This window comes from Coregonus lavaretus (genome assembly GCF_964263955.1).
Source record: "Coregonus lavaretus genome assembly, chromosome: 16".
NCBI classification, from domain to species: domain Eukaryota; kingdom Metazoa; phylum Chordata; class Actinopteri; order Salmoniformes; family Salmonidae; genus Coregonus; species Coregonus lavaretus.
The window spans coordinates 17984352-17994570 of NC_140003.1; the positions used below are offsets into that span (position 1 = coordinate 17984352).

General features: G+C 41.4%; 1 protein-coding gene across 1 annotated transcript; it reads right to left on the reverse strand.

Annotated features, from left to right (window-relative positions):
• Positions 1-9240: 9240 nt before the first annotated feature.
• LOC311143977 (interleukin-1 receptor-like 1) lies at positions 9241-9997 on the reverse strand. The gene is made up of 2 exons (XM_084179887.1): positions 9842-9997; positions 9241-9729 (listed from the first exon to the last, which is right to left on the reverse strand). The coding sequence occupies exons 1-2, from the start codon at positions 9969-9971 to the stop codon at positions 9320-9322; spliced, it is 540 nt and encodes a 179-aa protein (XP_084036013.1). The 5' UTR covers positions 9972-9997; the 3' UTR covers positions 9241-9319.
• Between the last annotated feature and the right edge of the window lie 222 nt (positions 9998-10219).

The window sequence follows — 10219 nt, forward strand, 5'->3', positions numbered from 1 at the left end:
GGGATTAAAATGGATTTAATTGTGATTTTTTTGTCAACAATCTACAGAAAATAATCTTTAAAAAAAAAGATAATACAAATTAAATAACTACAATATAGTCTTTGCATAAGTATTCAGCTTCCTGAGTCAATACATGTTAGAAACACTTTTGGATTATATTACAGCTGTGAGTCTTCTTGGGTAAGTCTATAAGAGCTTTGCACACCTGGATTGTGCAATATCTTCCAATTAGTCTTTTCAAAATTCTTCAAGCTCTGTCAAGATGTTGGGGATCATGGCTAGACAGCAATTTTCAAGTATTGCCATAGACTTTCGAGGAGATTTAAGTCAAAACTGTAACTTGGCCACTCAGGAACGTTCACTCTCTTCTTTGTAAGCAACTCCAGTGTAGATTTGGCCTTGCATTGTATAGGTTATTGTCCTGCTGAAACGTGAATTCCTCTCCCAGTCTCTGGTGTAAAGCAGACTGAACCAGGTTTTCCTCTAGGATTTTGTCTGTGATTAGCGCCATTCCGTTTCTATTTATCCTGAAAAACTCTCCAGTATTTGCCGATGTCAAGCACACCAATACCATGATGCCTCTCACAGCCATTGAACTCTGTAGCTGATTGAAAATCACAAATGGCCTCAAGGTAACATCCTTGAGCAGTTTCATTCCTTTCCTGCAGCTCAGTTCAGAAGGACAACTGTATCCTTGATGTGTCTGGGTGGTTTAATACATAATCCAAAGCATAATTATTAGCTTGATCATTCTTAAAGAGATATTCAATGTCTGATTTGTTATTGTTACACATCTACCAATCACTGCACTTCTTTATGAGGCTTTCGAAAAGCTCCCTTGTCTTTGTAGTTGAATCTGTGCTTGAAATGCAATACTTGACTGAGGGAACATACAGATGTTGTATGTATGGGGGACAGAGGAAGGGTTAGTCAATTTTTTTTATGTCAACCCCTATTATTTTGCACAGTGAGTCCATGTAATTTATGTCATTTTTTAAGCTAGATTTTACTCCTGAACTAATTTAGGCTTGCCTAAACAAAGGGGCTGAACACTTATGCAACGACTATATTTTAGTTATGATTATTTTATTTATCTTAAAAAATAATAATAATTCAGCTTTGACATTAAATATTCGTTTTTGTAAATTGTTGATTAAACAAATGACAATTAAATCAATTTTAATCCCACATTGTAACACAATAAAATGAATCCAGGGGGTCTGAAGACTTTGGCAAGGCACTGTATTAGTCACCCCCTTCACACAGCCATATCACATTGAAACACCCATGTGTTACAAATACCCATGGTTTATATGCAAGTCCTACCATAGACTTGGACTACTTACATGTGTCCCAAACTATGAAGAGTTGTATTTAATATAAATATAAATTATGAATATGTTGTATTGACTTTTAAATTATAATTGTATTTAGCAGATCATTTGCTCACATGCTTTGGCAAAAATAGACCTTTTGAATGACAAACTGAGAATCAACTATCAAATCTCACTTTGACACCACCATGTCTAAATGGCGCTTTCACTAAGGAGGGGGGAAAACACAGATAATAATAGATCTCTTGCACAAGCAGGTTGAAGGGAGCGGGTCTCTTCAGTACAATCTTCAACTGTATCTGAAGAAAATACTGTACACTGGATTTCAAACTCAGCTCTTTATTATTTAAGCTTTAAAGCCTTCAGTGACTCCAGAAAGTATTGCAAACTGGCTCTAACCAGAATAGAAAGAGGAGTGGGAGGCCGAGGTGCACAACTGAGCAAGAGGACAAATACATTAGAATGTCTAGTTTGAGAAACAGGCGCCTCACAGGTCCTCAACTGGCAGCTTCATTAAATAGTACCCGCAAAACATCAGTTTCAACGTCAACAGTGAAGAGGTGACTCAGGGATGCTGACCTATGCAGAGTTGCAAAGAAAAAGCCATATCTCAGACTGGCCAATAAAAAGAAAAGATTAAGATGGGCAAAAGAACACAGACACTGGACTTTTTCATTGCAACTCTTCCTAGGTCAGCATCCCGGAGTCGCCTCTTCACTGTTGACGTTGAGACTGGTGTTTTGCGGGTACTATTTAATGAAGCTGCCAGTTGAGGACCTGTGAGGCGCACAGCCAAGACAAAGCAGGAGTGGCTTCGGGACAAGTCTCTGAATGTCCTTGAGTGGCCCAGCTAGAGCCCGGACTTGAACCCGATCTAACATCTCTGGAGAGACCTGAAAATAGTTGTGCAGCAATGCTCCCCATCTAACCTGACAGAGCTTGAGAGGATCTGCAGAGAAGAATGGGAGAAACTCCCCAAATACAGGTGTGCCAAGCTTGTAGCGTCATACCCAAGTAGACTCGAGGCTGTAATCGCTGCGAAAGATGCTTCAGAAAAGTACTGAGTAAAGGGTCTGAATACTTATGTAAATGTGATATTTCCGTTTAATATTTGTATTTTTTTTTAGCTAAAATGTCTAAAATCCTGTTTCTGCTTTGTCATTATGGGGTATTGTGTGTAGATTGATGAGGGGAAAAAACGATTTAATCAATTTTAGAATAAGGCTGTAACTTACCAAAATGTGGAAAAAGTCAAGGGGTCTAAATACATTCCGACAAGTCTGTATATAACTGTGTCTGTCAGTCAATGTAATTAGCTTTATGAAGATGTGCTATCTTTAATGAACTAATTGTCATTTATCAGCAATGTGGGTGGAGTTATATTACAGTCAGGAGAAATTGGACTTTGACTGTTGAGCGCCCACATGACCAGCATGTCAAAACGAAAGATAATGGAAATGATAGCAGGGTTGAATGAGTATACTTCAGTGAAGTCCAACAAAGGGAGAGAGAGGTTCTAAATGGCTTCCAGAGCAAAGAGACAGAATGGTCAGTTACTGAGTTATATCTAAGCTTACATTTTCAGTGCATTGTTTATAGTTTTCTCACATTGTATTTATAGGCCTAGTCATCAATAGTAATATGTTATGTTGATTCTAGCTAAAATATTGGTCATATATTGGAAATTTGGTCATACTGTAATGCCTAAATTCAAGTGTGTTATATTTTATAAAACATGCCCTCTTCTCTCTAGTAGGGGACCAGCGTAGTCTCCCTGAGCTGAGAATCATCCTCCTGGGGAGGGATTGGCTGGAGAAGAGTCAAACAGGAAACACCATCCTGGACAGGAAGCTGTTTGACACCAGGAGGGACGTGGAGATGTGTGTGAGGAGACAGAGTCTAGTGAACGGCCGGCAGGTCACTGTGGTCAACACACCAGACAGATGCATCCAGTACTCCGTGCAGGACCCTCTCCTTGTCCACCGTAACATAGAAGCCAGTATGTCCATGTGTCAACCAGGTCCCCATGTCTTCCTCATGGTCATCCCTTTGAACCCACGCAAAGGCAGGGAATGGACAGTAGAGGGCCCCCTCAAGCTTTTAAACCACACAGTCTGGAGACACATTATGGTGGTGTTTACCAGATGTGAGAAACTCAGGGGAATGTCACTAGAGGATCACATAGCGAGACATGGGTTTCTCTAGGAGATGGTGGGGAAGTGTGGGCATAGGTACCATGCTTTAAACACTAAGGCCAACACATGGTGCAATGATGTCACTCAGGTCCCAGAGCTGCTGAGGAAGATAGATAAAATGGTGGCAGGTGATCCTGGTTATGTTGTCATGAATGAGAGGTTTTCAATGGCAATTGAAGTTAAGAGGACGGCAGAGGATGAGAGGGCGAGCCTGAGACGGATGAAGGTTCAGAGACAGAGGGAAACACTCAGATCTCTGCTCAGGGGTGAGGATCAAAAAAATTATAAATATATATATATTTTTTTTTTACCTAATAATTTCCCCCAAACCTTTACCCTTATATTTTCATTGGTTCGGTGCGATATATGAAATCATGGAAATAGATTATGTTATCTAAAATAAATATCTCCCATTCAGGTAAGTCCCACCAACTATCTGAAGCTGAGCAGAGAATCATCATAGTGGGACCGCGATGGGTTGGGAAGAGCTCATCTGGAAATAGCATCTTGGGTAAGGAAAACTTTGAGGCTGGACACACGACTTCTCACAGTGTGAAGAGACAGGGTGACATCGCCGTAAGGCAAGTCACAGTGGTGGACACACCCGGGTGGCATGGGCGATACTGCACTGAGGATACTCCTGAAGAAGTAAGACTTCAGATTACCCAAGGTGCATCTCTTTGTGCTCCAGAGCCGCACGCTGTCCTCGTGGTCGTACGCAGTGACGAAACATTCACAGAGACAGACAGGTCAAGAGCAGAAGAACAACTGAATCTGATTGGCTGGTCAGTCTGGAGTCAAGCTATAGTGTTATTCACCTGGGGAGACAAGCTTGGAGACACAACCATCGAACATCACATCGAGAGATGGCCTGCCCTTCTGTGGCTTGTTGAAAAATGTGGTGACAGGTACCATGTCTTTGATAACACAAGCACGGCTGGAGGCCCTCAGGTCAAAGAACTTCTGGAGAAAATTGAGGAGACAGTGGTGGGAAACGATGGTGGACACTGGCTCAAAATGTACTGGGAGCTCGGGGAGAGCAACAAGAAGTTGACAAAAAGCTCTGAGGAGATTGGGAGAAGACTAGAGAAGGTAGAGAAGGAGAATAACAAGCTTAAAAGTATGATTGAAGAGAAAGAGAGGAAAGTAGAGAAAATACATAAGAGATATGAGGAGAATGATGGAATGTTGAAAGAGATGGAGCAGAGAAGCACAATGAGAGAAAAGGAGACAGAAGAGAGACATATGGAGTATGAGCGAGAGAAAGAGGCCCTCAAACAAATGTGTGTGGAGAACGACAGAGCATTGGATCAGATGGAGAAGAAGCATGAAACAGAAAGTAAAGAACTGAGAGAAAAGATAGAAAACCTGGAAAAGAGAACGTTTGAAAAAGAAGAGGAGTTGAATGCCACAATAGCTGATTTACAGAAACCGCTACAGGAGAATAAACACAGGTATGAAAGGAAAGAAGGGGAGATATCAAAACTTGAGTTTAACCATCAGAATAAAGTGAGAGAAGAGGAGTTGAATGCCACAATAGTTGTTTTACAGAAGGAGTTACAAGAGAATAAACAAATGAATGAAATAAAAGAAAGGCAGGTTTCAAAGCTTGAGAGAAAGGTAACAGAGATTAAGCATCAGAATAACGTGAGTGAAGAAGACATGATCAACCATCTGAAGATTAAGGAGGATCGAATGCAACTACACAGAGAGGAATCTACAGCACCTGCAGACATGGTGGACACCTCTTATCTAAGTGAGTGCGTGAATTGCCTCCATTTCAGATCTCATTTAGCTATAAATGTAGTTAAATAATATAAAACATGGTGATTGTTAATGCTAAATCATAATGCATGCGCTCTCTTTTACAGAGACTCAACATAGACATTTGAGAAAGACACAGATGTTGTCACAGAAGGAAGACGAGAGGCAGAGGGACACAGCAGGACGAGAGCAGAGTGTTGGAGATGAACAGGGAGTAGCACCATGGCTGAAGGTTGGGGCAGCAGTACTGGGGGCAGTGGTTGGGGCCATGGCTTGCTCTGTGAGGGCACCACTAAGGGCAGCCACAGGGACAACTATAGGGGCTGCAGCAGGGTCTCTACTGGGGAGTTTACTGATACGAGGTGAAGAGGCCAGAGAGAAGAAAATGGAGTCTGATTCCCCTGATTAGCCATTGAAACAGATGGCCCAGCACATTGTATAATCTGTTTGAGAAGCAGAATTGTAGTTCTGTAAATAGTTTTAGGGAGACCCCTACTGGTAAAAGGAGCAGCTAACGTCTTTGCATAAAGGGATAGTTCGCCCAAATTACATATGGTTTCCTAATTACCTTGGGTGACTGTCCCAAACTTTTCGTAGTCCGTAGCGCTAAGGTTATCTTTCATCAATTGCCTACTTTTTTATGTTTTTGTTTACCTGATTTGTAGTATACTTGTATGTCTATTGTATGTATACTGCTGCAATCAAATTACTGTATTTGGACAGTAAAGATTTCCTGTATCTGAACTTTATATTCGTGCGTATTTATTTCACAGAGGCTTCGGATGCATAGCAATATGTCTGTATTGACCATTATAATGTATATTCATCTATAGAGGAAGATAAGGGATGGAGTAGGAATAAAGATAATCATCTCAGTTTCAACTGACTATGAGTTGCGATTGGATACGAAATTAATGGCTGATTCATTTTGACTACTGGGTCTCACTGTGACAATTTAACTATCCCACTCCCACTGTAACGACAGATACAGTGGGAGTGGGATAAACATTATGCTGACTTGGACGCCAGTAATTTCTGCTTACTTTAAAAATGTCCCATCTCCCACCCCCTAGGGGCTTTGGAGCGTTGTACCATTTAGACCATTTAGTTCAATGCTGATGTTAGCTAAATTAGTCTTCGTAAGAAGTGAGAGTGCACAGGACTCGCATCTAACTAATGAGCCTGTGAATGACTGGAGGGGGTCGTATTCAACCATATCCAGCTACATAGGCCTGGCCTCCTGGGGTATTTGTCCTCCCCCAGAATCCCTCGCTCTGAACTAGTCAGCTCGAGATGAGTGACGAGACCCACGTTTCAGTGCAGGAGGAGTGGATGGAGGGAAAGAGGGAAGAAGAGAAGGAACAAGTTATATGGGAGGAGAAAAGAGTAAGTGGAGAAATAGAAAACCGCCACGGGTCAACTACGATGAAAGGTCACAATGATGACCAGATGACTAAATATTTACATCAGCAACGTCAACACAGCCACAACAACATTGCTGTAATTGAATGCAGAAGATGTGAGCAGTTATGGGAAAACTCAACCCCTCCAATGGATCGTATTTGCTGACTAAATCTTTGTAAAGTAAAGATTTGTTTAGAGAAAAGCAGGCTGTTGACCAGGGACTACTTTTTCTATTTAAACCTCTCCTAACCTCGTCCCCAGAAGTGTCTGGTGAATAACATAGCCTGGACCTTTTAGCTTGGACCTTAACCAAGTTGAATCCTTGCCTAAACTTAACTGATTTGGTGTTCTTGAAGTCATTATTTTGACAAGTCAGGTCACTCCAAGTCATAATGAATCGTTCCAAAATCCGGCCTTTAGACAAACATCAAATATTGCAATGAGATGAGATCAAGTCGATTAAATGGTAAATGTCTGTTGAATACCCTCCAGTGACATTGATGTTGCAGCGTTTCATCAGTGTATTTATCACAGTGTGACATAATTGTTTTCTTTTCCCATTCAACCATGTTGAAAACCATGTTTTCGTAAAAGAAACGCATGCTTATTTAGCTTTTTTTTAGTTGATTGACAGCATACACATAAATGGATTTCAGTGTTTGTGTGTTTTTTCCCCAAGTCGCATCTCTTCACAGGCCTGTGTTGGAACACAGCTGAGGATGATTCACCTGCTTATTACCCTCGTGCAGAATGTGAAGCGGCGCCATCCACGATTGGAGCGCTCAATACGCTCATTATTGGGATTCGTGGGCTATTATAGATGGTTCATTACTGTCTTTGCTAACATCGCAGCCCCTCTCAATGCTTTACTGACTAGGACCACGCAGTTGGGAAAGAAGAACCACCCGGTTGAGTGGACTGACACCTGTCAGAGGGCCTTCGAGGTGCTCAAGGGAAAGCTGGTGCGTGCCCCTATTCTAGCATGTGCATTAAAGAACATAATTGGTTAAGGAAAACTGTGATAAATAAAAAAGTATATCAGTTTCACTTAAGGACCAAAGGATTGACAGCCGTCCCATATAGATTGCAAAATAGTTGGGAAGAGATCTTTGACGTACCGATGCCATGGCATAGTGTTTATGAACTGACACGCAAAACGACACCGGATTCAAAAATTAGAATCTTTCAATTTAAATTATTATATAAAATTCTTGCTACCAATAGAATGTTATTTATATGGGGGATACAATCTTCCCAGCTCTGCAGATGTTGCTGTGAAGAGACAGAATCATTAGATAATAATATAATAATATGCCATTTAGCAGACGCTTTTATCCAAAGCGACTTACAGTCATGCGTGCATACATTTTTTTGTGTATGGGTGGCCCCGGGGATCGAACCCACTACCTTGGCGTTAAAAGCGCCGTGCTCTACCAACTGAGCTACAGAGGACCAGAGATCATTTGTTTTGGTTCTGTCCATTTGTAGCTTGTTTTTGGACACAGGTCCAGGAATGGCTAAAGGATTGCAATATTTACCTGGAACTAACCTTGCAGATAGCATTACTGGGTGATCTGAAAAGTCATAGTCAATCAATCAATAATATAATAATACTTTTAGCAAAAATGTTTTTTTAATTCACAATCTGTAGAAGCAATGAGAATAGAAAGGTTCAGAACTTTTGTAAAACATCACAGTACGGTTGAAATATATATGGCAAATAGAAATCCTATATGGATGGTGTTAAGAGATAGATGGGAGGTATTGAATAGAGTTGAAGGATGGGACTAATAACAAATAATAACCAAGATAGCTAATAATGTAAGCATACTGTGTCCATAATAAGTATATAGGTTGTATGTTGGGAGCTTTTGGGAAAGAGCACAGTTAGAAAGATATGGCATATAGAAGCAAACCGGATGGACATCATGAAAATGATGAGAGGTTGAGAGGTTGAGAGTAGAAGAAGTTCAGGAGCAATAAAAAATAAATAAAAATAAAATATATATATAATAGAATTATTGTAAAATTAACTCTGTCCATAAGGTGTATATAGTAAGTATAGACCGGAAGTAGAGGCCTGGGCATTGTTGTTCACTAATTTACTCCAAGTAGGGAAAGGATGGTGGGGTTGAAAAGTAATAAAGGGGAGTATATATATATGTAAAAAAACAAAAAAACATGGGGGATTGGAAGTGATGCAGACAATTACATTGATAGAAGATACAATCTATCTGCAATATTAAGCTGATCCATCCGCCCCCCCCAAAAAAAAAATTAATATATATATATATATAAAAAAATAAAATAAAGAACAAGATAACACTTGCTGAAATTAGTCATTTACAATTCCCCACATGGCAGTTTCTTTTCATTGTTGCTAGCCATCCAGAATCAAAACAACACACGGCCTTCTGCCACATTGAAGCGTACACATCGTTTTTGTGACGTTCTCAGATAACCTGTGTATATCTCTGCACAGCACTGGAATCATTCATTCTATTTCTATGACTGGAATAAGGATTTTTAGAGACAATCTGGGGTGTTCTCTTCTATAACAGAATCCCAGACCTCCAACTGCACTTCAAGTCCTCAGACCTTCTGATCGTTCACATAGAAGAGTCATATTAACCGGTTGTCAAAACTAGTCGAGTGGCGCGGCCAAGGCATCATGTAACGCACCCTCTTCCAGAAGCTTGAGTTGGGCAGCGTCGACCCACGCTTTCCCTCCTGCCACATTAAGGGGGCACTCTTGCGGACCAGGTGCTGCAGGCCGGGGGGCAGGTGTGTGTAGCCCCCCTCACCCATGTCTCCCAGCTGGATGAGTATGACGCTCATCTCACTGTGGACCAGAGCCTGGTGGAGCCCCACCTGACAGTCATAGTCCTCCGCTGAGGTCAACGATGACGAGTAGCCCCACTGGCCCCATGACCCTTGACCTCCTGAGCCTGACCTTGAGCTTGAGCTGGGGGTCAGGATGACAATCAGCCTCCTGCTCAGCCGCATGCAGGCCTCCACCAACTCCATGCGGTCTGGAGACAACAGAACAGAGAGGAGCAGGAGAAGTTAACTTTCGACTTTGGTACTGTTTATTACTGTTACATTTGCTTCTTAGAGGGCAAGACACAGTCTGAAAGAACCAACCTTCTCCAGGTAGGTCGTCTCTGCCGTGGATGAAGAGTCTAAAGCCACACTTCTGCTCCAGGACAGTCGGCAGAACGCTGCTCACGAAGTGAAACACTTTCTCGTCCATGTCTTTGTCTATGCCATCCATTTGGTAGACAATGTAAGCATCATAGACCTTCCCATCTGAAAACACAGACAAAGAGGAGGTTTCTGTCAAACCTCAGCATGAAAGGAGTAGATTTGAGAGATTTGATTAAATTCTATTTGAACTGAAATTGAGTTATTTTAGTATAAATGGCCCATTACTTCTACACTAGTAGTGGGATTGACCCAAGGCGGGACCTGTTGCGAAAGGCCTACTGCAAACAACTGCTGTCACGTTCGTTGATGAACGGG

Excerpts from the sequence above, each read along its gene's own strand:
- LOC311143977 (XM_084179887.1), bottom strand. The coding sequence starts at position 9,971 with ATGGATGGCATAGACAAAGACATGGACGAGAAAGTGTTTCACTTCGTG. Across the intron at positions 9,730-9,841 it reads AGACGACCTACCTGGAGAAG|ACCGCATGGAGTTGGTGGAG; the intron begins GTTGGTTCTTTC and ends TGTTGTCTCCAG.